At 40.1% G+C, this 12,752-nt stretch overlaps 1 protein-coding gene across 3 annotated transcripts in view; it reads left to right on the top strand.

Annotated features, from left to right (window-relative positions):
* The window catches only part of prkcbb (protein kinase C, beta b), a 93,239-nt gene that overhangs the window by 59,559 nt on the left and 20,928 nt on the right, over window positions 1-12,752 (top strand). For all 3 annotated transcript variants that reach the window (XM_008415737.3, XM_008415735.3, XM_017306275.2), the window contains exons 9-12: window positions 1,321-1,464; window positions 7,360-7,533; window positions 9,821-9,912; window positions 10,786-10,848. In XM_008415737.3, coding sequence (XP_008413959.1) covers window positions 1,321-1,464; window positions 7,360-7,533; window positions 9,821-9,912; window positions 10,786-10,848 — 473 coding nt within the window. The remainder of the gene's footprint in view (window positions 1-1,320; window positions 1,465-7,359; window positions 7,534-9,820; window positions 9,913-10,785; window positions 10,849-12,752) is intronic.

Below are 12,752 nucleotides of genomic sequence, written 5' to 3'. Positions count from 1 at the left end.
CTGCAAGGAATCTTCTTCTGAAAGTGTGTTAAGTTGCAGTTTGTAACACTTAAGGGGAATGCACTGGGAAAAATAGAAATTAACACTCCTTAAATGTGGGTTGCCTATTCGAATCGTCCCCCTTTAGTGTCCTCATGTTACTTTCTCCTCTCCTCCAGTTGTTTGTTTTTCGTCCTCTGGTTCTGGACTGTCTTGTGCGTTTCTTACCCGTTATCTATTGTTGCCTCCGCTTCTCCTTAAGGTCGCGGTTCTGGGTGGCTGGGATTGGCAGCACACATTAATAAACAAATTAATGTTTGTTTATTTGGAGCTGGTGATAGCTCTTGGGGGAGGAGGAGGTCCCAGGAGGAAAGCAAAGACACAGACAAAGACAGAGAGTTTGAAAGGTCGTGTCATAAGATGCATGTTCCATGTAACCCCAACCACAGTAACACACTCATAAAGGTTTATACCCACGGATTCGGCATAACAAGAGCTAAGTCATAAAAGGTTCCAGTCAAACACTATATAAAGAAATATTAATGTTATATTATATTTCTGTGAGTGTTGAAAATGTTTGAACTGCTCGGATTAGAACCTCAAGTGGTTCTAATCCAGGCGACCGGCTTTATTCCATATTTTTGTAAACTAATTTTGCTTTCATTTATTAAGAGTTTATTAAATCTTACTAATTTAAGCTTATTGACTGGTTTAGCTTCACAATCTTAACCTATCTTAAAGAAGCTAGCCTGCTTGAATCAGCGGGGAGGAGAAATGAACTTTGGTTGAGCGAGTTTGAGTGAAAGGAGGTGATGATGGGCGTTCTATGTTTCAGATGTTTTAAAGACAAAATTTTAACCGTTAGACTTTCTGTATTAACTTTGTAAGTAGAAGTCAAACCCGAGACTTTCACACTTCAGATAAATTCATCTGCATCGTCAATCCAGTTCATTTTACGTCACTGGAAAATCAAAAGATGCTGGACTGGAAGGTTTAATTAGCTTCTTAAATTCTGAAGGATTTCGATGGAGGTTTGTCTAATGTATTATGAACACAAGTGTATTGTCAAGCCATTTCTCCATTTCTAATCTATGTCATTTCAGAGTGCAATAAAACCCTCCAACAAAAGCAAACACTTTTAAAATAAATCCTCTTGTTTGTAAAAAAACTGAATTTTTTATCCGTTGAGAAACGGAAAACCATAAAGATTACAAATGCACATATTCAGGAAAATCTGAAACACACGGTGTGGGAAACAAGAGAATAGAATATTCCTATTTTTCTTCCCCTTTATTATACATGCAGTTTCTCTCTATATTTCTGTCTTTCTTGTCCATCTAGAGGGCTAAAATCGCAGTGGGCAAAAACACGGAGGGGAAGTCGGCAAATGCAGCCTCCCGGTTCGACTCCAACGGCAACCAAGATCGCATACGGCTGTCCGACTTTAACTTCCTGATGGTGCTGGGCAAGGGCAGCTTTGGCAAGGTGAGAACGACGTGTCCTTGTGCATTTACCTTGTCTTTGTCTCTTAAACGACTGTTACCTGTCCGCTGTGTGCTGTGTTTCATGCATTCTTTTGTTTTTATGCAATTTTAAAATAAAATAAAATGCTGCAATAATAGAAAGGCATTGGTTTCAGCTACTGAGTTCCTGAAGGATATAGCATACGCAAGGCAGCCATCATGCATATGCAAAACCACTATTTTAACGGTGTGATGTAGTGACTTGGACTGAGCTTAAACAAGAGATGAGAGGATGAAAAATGTACACAGAAAAAAAAAGAAAACGAACACAGAAAGAGTAAGCACAGGTAGATAGAAATGGATGAAGGGAAGGAGGCACAGAGGAGGACATGGCAAGTGGTGAAAGTGATGAAAGGAGAGGGAGCCAGCGATGAGATCCGTGGTGACAAGGCTGACATGAATGAATTGAGAGAGAGAGGTAAAAACGTCAGGATGAATGAAAAGCGAGTCGGCGAGATAGGTGTGACGGGTCCTTGGAGATGGGGAGAAAGAGAGGGAGACGGGAGTGATGCTGGGAAAGAATGAATGGAAATTTGGGAGACAAAAAAATGGGTAAAATAGGAGGATGCGATGTGAGAGAAAGAAAGAGAGGAGGATTTTGGGAGTCAAAGATGAACGGAGCAGTGGGGTGGAGAAAGACTGAAAGTGACATAAAGAGCACGACAGAGAGAGAGAGAGAAAAAGACCATTGTCTATGTCAGACCTGTACAGCAACTGCCTGTTTCCATGGTAACAGGGATTTAAAGCTACACTGATGTGTCACCGCGGAGAGCCTCATTCATTATTGGAGTCGTCATTAGCGGAGTACCTGACTCACATGCTTAAGCGCGTAAATAAAAAAGAAAAAAAAAAAAAGCACATTCCCGAACGCAGGCGTCTCTCTCTACCGGGAACGAATTTGCCAAATGCAGAAGCGGACGCTCCTGTGACGCGGCGCACTTTAAGGGTTTCTCCAGCGTCAGTGTGGGAGGCGGAGGATGAATCCATCAGAGCTGTTTTCATGATTTTGTGTTTTGGTTTTTTACGTGGCCAGATGAGTGTTGTTCTGTTTGAAGTTTAAGCGTAGAACCAAAAAACAGTGTTACATGCTTTAGTAATAAAATACACATATTAACAGATGTTTCTAATATAGAAATGCATGTATTTGTTAGCCCACTGACAGTAGACAGTCTGCTGCAGACTACCTGTTAGCTTCTTCTTTGATTTCCTTTTTTTCTTTTTTTTTACTATTGAGACAGAGGAATTTAAATGCCAAACATCTCTGATGTGTTTTGTGCAAACACGGAGGATATAAGTAAAGGTGATGTCTGAGAAGAAAACATTAGTCGAGCAACGCAGGCTTTTCTTTTGCAGCAGGAAGGCTCACTGGTTTACAGAGATTTGCTGTATTTGCTGCAAAACCCTGTTTGCTATGAATTATACAGAATCTGAGAAGAGGAATAGTGTTGGGAAAATCCATGCAGGTTCATATTTGACATCTTTTTATCTCTACCTGAATATGCGCATGGTGATTCAGGACATGCATCTGTTTGGTTGGAGCATTTTAAATGTCTTGTTGTGGAAAACTAAAGTATTTTGGAAATATTTTTTTTGTGTTTAAATTTACATCTTCCTCTCTTGACAGATTAAATGAAGCACTGAATTAAAGGCAAAAAGCCTCGAGGATTTTTTTGTCAGCAAATTACATTAAAAAAATGTTTCCATCTTGCTTTTATGTCTGCTGTTCCTATACATTCAGCCATTTAAAAGTCTTTTTCACTGCTTTCTTACAGACCAGCCTTCAATATAGAGTTTCAGTCACACATGTTTGCCATTTTGCTAGATTAGACATTACACTGAGAGGATGAGGTGAACACATAAGGTCAGAGTTTTCTTCTTACAAGGTTTCATGCTGCCATGGCAATTCACATTAGTCTGGCAAGCGTGCTGTGCTGGAGAACACTGCAGCGGCTGAACTTTTTTAGCACCTGGTGTGATAAAGGACTAATGGCTTCCTACCTTGCTTTCTTTTCATCTAAGGTCACTGACCACAATTTGCTGTATGCCCTGTGAGTGTCAAACGGTGAGGGAAAGGCTGCAAATGCCAAAGAGAAGAGTCTGCATTTCTTTGTTTCTTTGAATCAGTAGAAAAAAATGCGGGGAAACAAACTGGAAAAGAGAGTGAAAACTGTGATTTGCTCCTTTAAAATGTCTGTTTTATGTCAAGTCAGAGTGCATTTACCTAAAAGCTACTTTAGTTGAGACTGTTTCAGATTTACAAAATGTAGTTTTGTATTATTGTGGCACTTGAAAAATTAAGTGAATTTAACAGTTTGGTGCTATAATTTACAGAATTTTCTCACTTTTTGTTTAATATTTTTCTGTTGCCGGATACTTTTGGCTTCATTTGCATTTCTGTTTGGTTTAGACAATTATTGTCATTTGATTTAAATGAAAGCTTTTCAATCTCTTGCAAGCTGACGCGACACATTTTCAATGCTTCACACGTTCCACTGAATCACCTTAATTATTCATGACATAGTAAGGTGTCAAAACATTCCTGAGAGACTTTGGTCCATGTTGATGTGACGGAATCACTCAGTCGCTTCAGATCTGCCAGCTGAACATCCAGGATGTTCCACCGTCGTAAAGGCGACCTGGTGACTCTTTAGATCACCGAATTACAGCGAGCTCCTAATCAGGTTTACGAAGCCAGTTTGAAATTATTTGAGCTATTGCCTCTTCGCTTGCTGGAAGTGGCCGTCAGCACATAAACAAACAGGTAAATAATACATCACCGGGTTGCCTCTAAGCATATAAATTAGTATTTTTCTAAAGCTGCTGCATTATTTTGCTCCTGAAAAGGGCCTGTTTTCACCTCTTTTTTTTCTTAATTATATGCAGCTCAGTGGATAGAAAAGTTGCTGCATATATTATAAGAATGATGGCAAAGGCCTTGCAGTTTCATCCAGTGCCTGTCAAGTGTTGGTTAGTTAATTTTGCCGTGATAGAGTTGCTCTCCAAGGTCATCAGAGAAAACAGGCAGCGTTCGGCTTTGTTTACGTCACACGTCGGCTAATATCCTCTGGGCTGCTTATTGGCAATTGACCCCGAATAACTTCTCATGAATGAACCACTTGCACACGCCATGGTCCACACTGCTCTCTCAAGACTTTGGAGCAGGATTCACCTTGAGAAACGCACTTCTGCATTCGACTCGGTCCGGTTCGTTGCTCTGTGCTGCGCGTGTTTAGCTTGTTGAAGTGTTTTTATTTCTGATATGCTTCTCCAGTTTCCCCATCATCGTTTGTTCTCTTACTCTGCACGTGTCCTTGCAGTTCTGCGAATGAACTTTGGGCCAGATGGTGTCCTTTGGTGTCGCTGTTGCATTTTTAAAGCGTTCTTTTTTTCTTTTCATTTTTTTTTTTTTTTACATATAGTCACACTGCGCCATACGCCGAGTTCATGCACACAAACACACACACATGTAGACACATTTCTTGCTAGGGGTCTCCAATAATTTCAGTGTTGAAATGTTTTAATCTGTGTCAGCCTTCTGTGCAGAATTACAAGCACACACACTGGCACATCTTCACACACAGTGGATCCATTTGTGTCGCACTTCAAGTAGAATGCCGGTCCCAATAATCTCACTACATTATCATACTTTAATATGAAGCACAGGCACCTAAGATGCTAATTTTCAGCTGTTCAATTTGAAAAATGCGCATTAACCTCTTGATTACATGCTGCATTAAAAAAAAAGTTAGGCAATCTGCAAAAAACAAATCAAATTTTCTGGTGTATTAAGAAATGAAATAAGTTGATCAATGTTTGTTGTTTGAAACTATATGCAGGATTAGAAAAATTAGAAAACAACCTGAAACATCACAGTTAATTTTATACAGTAAATATTCAAAAGCAGATCAACAAGTTATGTTGATTTGTTACACTTTTTAATTTGAAACCCACATTTTTTTTTCTGAAAATGTAAATCTTACGTAAGAGCAAAAAAAATAAATAACATCACAATTTTAAGGGAGAGCATTCGAAACTTGGATAAACCATATCATGAACCACATCGTCTGAGTCATTACCTTTTTTTCTAACCACACATTTAAAGTTTGATGGAGTCAGAACAACGAAAGATAAATGTCCAAATCCAGGTGTTTTAAGTGTCTTAAGCCTAGAAACTGATAATAGGCATAGGTTAAGTAGGGCCCATGACATTTAGTTTAAAAAAATCGTCATTTAAATATTGACTTTTGTCTATAGAAAACACAGTTTAAACAATCACCACCTCTGTGTGTACATGAAGAAGTGTAGACACAGCGGGAACTGTCCGGCCTTGGACAAAGTGAAGATTTGATTACAAAGCTTCTTTGACTTACTGGTTTCCCAGTCATGATCTTACTCAGGTGTTCCTGGACTTTATCATTTAAAACAGGAGCAACTATTCCTTTTATTCTCTTGTTTCTTCACATTCAGGTCACGCCACATTTTTCTGACCTACTTCTTATTTTCTAATCCCAGTTTTTTCATACTTCAACCGACCTTGATCTCAGCTCACCTCTAAAACTGATCCTACTGAAGTTGCTGGGTAAAAAAAAAAAGAAGTTACAAAATCCTTTTATTCTTGTTCTCATTTTTTTCTGTGAGTTGTTTCTTTTCTTCTTAGTGTCCTTCCCAGATGTTCTGAAGGGCAAAGAAAATCCCCATGGAGAGATCTTAGAGAAGCACTAAATCTTGGTGACTTTCAGATTGCTACAGCTCATGTAAACCAAATTTTTATTCTCTCAGAGCGAACCCCGTGCAGGAAATACTGACACCTGACAGAATGAAACCTTTAAAATGCCGAAGGTTTGGTAAAATATCTCAGTCGTTAATTTTAGACTGACAAAACAAACATCTGAGATGGAGACGTTCTGCCTTTGGTTTGGACACATTGACACATTTTACCTCAGTAGATCCTTTATATTAATTTAAGCACATGTGTAATCGCCCCGAAGAAGGGAAATATTTTTAATTAAAGAGCCGGACACGGTACTTCTGCTCCAGCGATTATTATTATCCAAGTTAGCTTACAAACAGTATGTAAGCTAACAACGGAGTTTAACATTCGGAGAGTCAAAAAAAACCTCACAAGCTTTCTGAAAGTTAATAAACTTGTTTATATCCCTCATGTGTGTTTATATATACCCATACCTGGGGAAGGGGAATATTTTAATAAAAGAGCCGGACATGGTGCTTCTGCGCCAACAATTATCATCTAAGCAGAAAGTTCTGGTGCGCAAGACTCCCCCTGCTGGTTGAATCTGACCACTGCATCAGACTACTGGACATTAAGGGCAAAGCATAAAACCTCTGAACTTCAAAAAGAGTAAATGTACCTCTGAATGGTAAATAACCAAATTTAATCCATCACACATGCAATGAGATGAAGATTCAGTTTTTTTGTATGTTTTCAAGCAGTTTAATGCACAATTCAAGCTAATATTTAGATTTTGTGACTTGTATTTTGTTACTGTCAGGATTTATCTTTTCATAAAGGAGTTTTGCAGCACAATCTCTGCTCATAAACATCTCAGTGTGTCAGAAGGTTTCCCAGTGGTTTCTCTTTTCCACCTGTGACATCTCAAAATATCATGTTTTTTTTTTTCTTCCTTTGTCACTTGGCTCTTTATATTTCCCCATAATGGAAACAGTCAAACAATCTATTATGTGGATTCTTTCCATGCCTCCCTGATCACTTTTTCCCTTTCCTCCATTTTTTATTTATTTTTTATTTATTCTCTCTGGACCCTGAAGTGTGTGGAAAATTGTTTGAGTATTACATCTCTTCAACCCCTGCCTTTGTTTCTCTCCTCTTCCTCTCTAGGTGATGCTGGCGGAGCGTAAAGGAACGGAGGAACTGTACGCAATAAAGATCCTGAAGAAGGACGTGGTCATCCAGGACGACGACGTCGAGTGCACCATGGTGGAGAAGAGGGTTTTGGCTCTGACCGGGAAGCCTCCGTTCTTAACGCAGCTGCACTCCACCTTCCAGACCATGGTGTGTTGATTGGCTCATTCCTGCCACTTCTCTGTTGACACTAATGTAAACGTCTCGTATTGCGCGGTGAAATCAGGTCCTAGTATTGTTTAGGAAACACTACACATTTACTTTTTAGACACAAATGGCTCCCTCACCATCCAGTTGCCTTAAATGTTTTATATATTCCTCTATCTGTAAATCTATCATTTTTATTTTACTTCTTGTTGCCACTTCCTGACCTGTGGAAATTAAGAAAACATGAGCCTAACTTGAATGGCATGTTGTCTTGTCTGTCTCATTTTGAGGAGTGGCAAAGAGAAATTTGTCATATTTATACTCGAAATTAACAGGAGTAGATTATGTAATAAAATGTTCCTCTCAATGCTCAAATAAATAAAATCATGTAAATGTAACACTTTGGTTACATTTATTGAATAGATAATGGGTTCGCCAAGAGTAGGGACACCGGTAATCTATCTTGAAAAATATTTGTTGATGCAAATTATAAGAACTATCAAGGCGCTTGACGTTTAAAGGGGAAAATGTGCAGATTCACACACGCAGGAGAGGCGCCGATAACGAAACAAAACCGAGCTGCCTTTGTTGATCTCCACACTGTCAGGTTACGTGGGGAACAATTGTATGAGCAGCATGCTGCTGCAGGGCGCGCAGGGAGCGCTGTGGTCTTAACAGCAGCTACCTCGACTGCCGTCACCAGCTCCCAGCTGGAACACACAGCCTGAATTCATGCTCGATTCATGCTCAACTTGTGATGTATAATCCGTATTACACCAAAGATGAGTCAACAGGGGAGTAAATATAGCTTGGTGGTTTCACGCGTAGCCCTCAGTGCATGACATTTCATTTCACAAGCCATAAACGCACGCTGTTATTAGTGATGCGTTGTCACTTGGTTGAGAGATGCCACAAATTCAGCTGACCTGATACACACACACACACACAACTGAGAGTGAATGTGCTAATCCAGTTCAGCTGTAATTCTCTCAGCAGAGAAGGACTCTGGCCATAAAATTTTGCCTACACTTATCGCACATCAGCAATTATAAAGGACACGCATTCATACGTCGTCGCTGTACATGACTTGTGGTGCAGACATGCAAGTAAATTTTTAATCGGAAGACACACAAGTTCAACATATTGCTTTCAAACGGTCAGTTTATGAGGCTTATCAGACAGCACAGACCTTCACACACACACACCCACACACACACACACATATACACACAAACCCAAACCAAATCCCTCCATGATTTTCTGAAATATTGGCAATTTCTATAGATAAGTGAAGACAATAGGTTCTTAAATTGATGTCCCTTCAAGACTGATTGGCTGTACTTACAACGGCCCAGTCACCTCCTTCTCTCTGTCCCCTTCCTCTCTCTATCCCCTTATGTCTACTCCTTTCACTCCTAGTGTTGATTGTTTCACGGAAGCAGTGTAACCTCTGGGAAAACATTTTTTGGCCTACATTATTTCACTGTTTTCGGTCCTTGTCCTGCTCAATCTTAGCGCTGCGTTTGACATTGTGGGCCGTTCGGTACCACAAGGTAGACTGTTACAAACCGACCCCGGTTGGCAGCAAAGGTTTCAAACCTTTTAGTTGTTAGGTAAACTGTGGTGTTCCACATGGCTCAGTTTTATTTTGTTGTTCTTTTAGATACTTTGGGAAAATTATAAGGAGGCATTGTGAAAATTTCCACAGTTATGCAGATGATATTCTGCTGTGTTTCCTGGTGACACAAGACCTTTAGATGCTCCTTTAGCTGTATCTAGATGTCTGCCATCGATAGCAACACAATGCTAAAATATTTTCTATATCTAAATCAGGAAAAGCAGAGGTACTGGACCGATGCTCTTGCAAAAATACACCCACGGCTTTGTCTCTACTCTCATTCTGATTTATTTTATTCCTTCTGGTCTCAGTTCTTGTGTTGTTAGTCGTTGGTTTAATGTGAACCAGCTGTAGAAAAATGTTGTGCTCTCTCATGTGCCGTACCATATGATGACGTCACACCGCAGCTGACCTCTTTGGTTTTGATTTTATTTGCTGCAAGTCTAGTCTGTCTGATAGATTGTTTAATAAACATGGATGGGTTTTTTTTATATTTGCACTCTAAACTGTATTTTGGTGTTCTTTTTATGAAATCTTAATTATTTGTACACACTTTTTATATCAGAATTATTTCACGTCACCTTTTTTTGAACATTCAGATGAAGAATAACTCCTTCCTGTTTGCCTTCCTGAGCCTTCTCTCCTCACCCGCCCTTCTGTTTCTCTCCGTAGGACCGTTTGTATTTCGTCATGGAGTACATAAACGGCGGAGACCTCATGTATCAGATACAGCAGGCTGGCAAGTTCAAAGAGCCCCATGCTGTGTGAGTACACAGAACACACACCTCATTTCTGCCACCAGTGTAGAAATCTCAATCCTCAGCAGATACTGTAGACGTTCCACAGCTCAGTGATGCTGTTTTTCTCTCGGTGAAGAAGCCACCAGCTTGGGGTTAATTAGTTTTATAGTCTGCATCTGCGAGAACTAGGTGTGCGATACAAGACGCGTGTCTTCTTCTGGGTACGTTTTCTGCTCAGGGGAGTGTCCGTGAGTGGAATAGCACGCTCACAATAGAACAAAGCTACTCGACACGTATGCAAATATCCCACAAGTCTGCGAAGAGCGCAGTCCCCTGAACACCAGTGCGAATGAACTGAGGCTTGTCTTTGTAATCTTTTGGTTTTTTATTACACCTAATGCGTTATCACCTCTGATTAGTCCTTGAGACATCTCATCATCGTCACAGCTAAAGAAAGATTTGACCTTTGAAGCTTCACAAAACATAGCGCCACCAACACTGTGCTGCTCAGTAGAAACATTGTTTATTTGTGTCATTAAAGTAGCAGAAAATTAATAAGAGTCCTTCAAACTATTCTTGCTTTTTCGTCCTCATTTCAAATCCAAATAAACAGACATCAAGTTGCCTCTCATTGTTCTAACCTGCCTGCCCACCTTCAGATTGTCTTCTCGTATATTTCGTGAACAAACCACGCCGTCCAAACATGGCTGCCTTTGTGGTCAGTCCTGTTAAAGGCCCTTCCTGTTGATCTTATCAGCTGTTCTTTGGCCTTCACGAGACAGCTCTGACCTTTGTGCAGAGTAGACGCACGCAAATTAACTCCCCTGTTTACCCGCCGTCTCTCAACCTCGCTGTAATTGGTGCTGCTGTTTGTCTCTTCCTGCGTTTCTTTTGCAGGTTCTACGCTGCTGAGATAGCCATTGGCTTATTTTTCCTGCATCAAAAGGGCATCATCTACAGGTAACATCCACAATGAACTAAATGAATAAAGTGCAAAGTAGCAAATGGAACAAAATTATGCTAAAAATAAAGGTAGCAACTCCCATAAATATCAGCCTACCTAGTTGTTGGAAAGCAGAAGGAGTTTTGTTCACGCAACAGTAAATGTGTTTTATCCACCTGCTTCATATAAAACCTCTCAGAAGAACAAGATGATCTCAATAATTCACTTTATCTGTCAGTAGCTGTATGCTCTAGCAAAGTGGAGTGTGTTTAAAAAAAAGTCACATTTCCTTTTAAATTTCCCAGTATGTGTACATTGTTCAACTGGACTGTGGGAAATGTTAGAAAAGTTTAAAACAACAGATAGAAGTTGAGAATGGTGAGTTTGCAAGTAATATTCAACATTACACACATTACCTTAGTCTTTATTTTTTTCATTTAACATCTACAGTGGTGTGAAAAAGTGTTTGCCCCCTTCCTCATTTCCTGTTTTTTTGCATGTTTATCCCACTTAAGTGTTTCGGAACATCAAACCAATTTAAACAACAGTCAAGGACAACACAAGTAAACACAAAATGCAATTTGTAAATGAAGGTGTTTATTATTAAAGGAGAAAAAAAATCCAAACCATCATAGCCCTGTGTGAAAAAGTGATTGCCCCCTAAACCTAATAACTGGTTGGGCCACCCTTGGCAGCAACAACTGCAACCAAGCGTTTGCGATAACTTGCAATGAGTCTTTTACACGTTCTGGAGGAATTTTGGCCCACTCATCCTTGCAGAATTGTTCTAATTCAGTTACATTAGAGGGTTTGAGCATGAACGGCCTTTTTAAGGTCATACCACAACATCTCAATAGGATTCAGGTCAGGACTTTGGCTAGGCCACTCCAAAGTCTTAATTTTGTTTTTCTTCAGCCATTCAGTGGTGGACTTGCTGGTGTGTTAGGATCATTGTCCTGCTTCAGAACCCAAGTTCGTTTCAGCTTGAGTTCACGAACAGATGGTCGGACATTCTCCTTCAGGATCTTTTGGTAGACAGCAGAATTCATAGTTCCATTTATCACAGCAAGTCTTCCAGGTCCTGACGCAGCAAAACAGCCCCAGACCATCACACTACCACCACCATATTTTACTGTTGGTATAATGTTCTTTTTCTGAAATGCAGTGTTCCTTTTACGCCAGATGTAATGGGACACACACCTTCCAAAGAGTTCCACTTTTGTCTCATTGGTCCACAGAATGTTTTCCCAAAAGTCTTGGGGATCATCAAGACGTGTTTTGGAAAAATTGAGACGAGCTTTAATGTTCTTTTTGCTCAGCAGTGGTTTTCTTCTTGGAACTTTGCCATGCAGGCCATTTTTGCCCAGTCTTTTTCTGATGGTGGAGGCATGAACGCTGACCTTAACTGAGGCAAGTGAGGCCTGCAGTTCTTTGGACGTTGTTGTGGGGTCTTTTGTGACCTCTTGGATGAGTCGTCGCTGCGCTCTTGGGGTAATTTTGGGCGGCCGGCCACTCCTGGGAAGGTTCACCACTGTTCCATGTCTTCGCCATTTGTGGATAATGGCTCTCACTGTGGTTCACTGGATTCCCAAAGCTTTGGAAATGGCTTTATAACCCTTTCTAGACTGATAGATCTTAATTACTTTCTTTCTCAATTGTTCCTGAATTTCTTTGGATCTCGGCATGATGTGTAGCTTTTAAGGATCTTTTAGTGGACTTCACTGTGTCAGGCAGCTCCTATTTAAGTGATGTCTTGATTGAAAATAGGTGTGGCAATAATCAGGCCTGGGTGTGGCTAGAGAAATTGAACTCGGGTGTTAAAAACCACAGTTATAGTATATTTTAACAGGGGGGCAATCACTTTTTCACACAGGGCCATGAGGGTTTGGATTTTTTTCTCCTTTAATAATAAACACCTTCA

The sequence above is a fragment of the Poecilia reticulata genome, chromosome 8 (assembly GCF_904066995.2).
Source record: "Poecilia reticulata chromosome 8, P_reticulata-male-v2, whole genome shotgun sequence".
Classification (NCBI taxonomy): Eukaryota; Metazoa; Chordata; class Actinopteri; order Cyprinodontiformes; family Poeciliidae; genus Poecilia; species Poecilia reticulata.
This window is presented reverse-complemented; position numbering and strand designations above follow the sequence as displayed.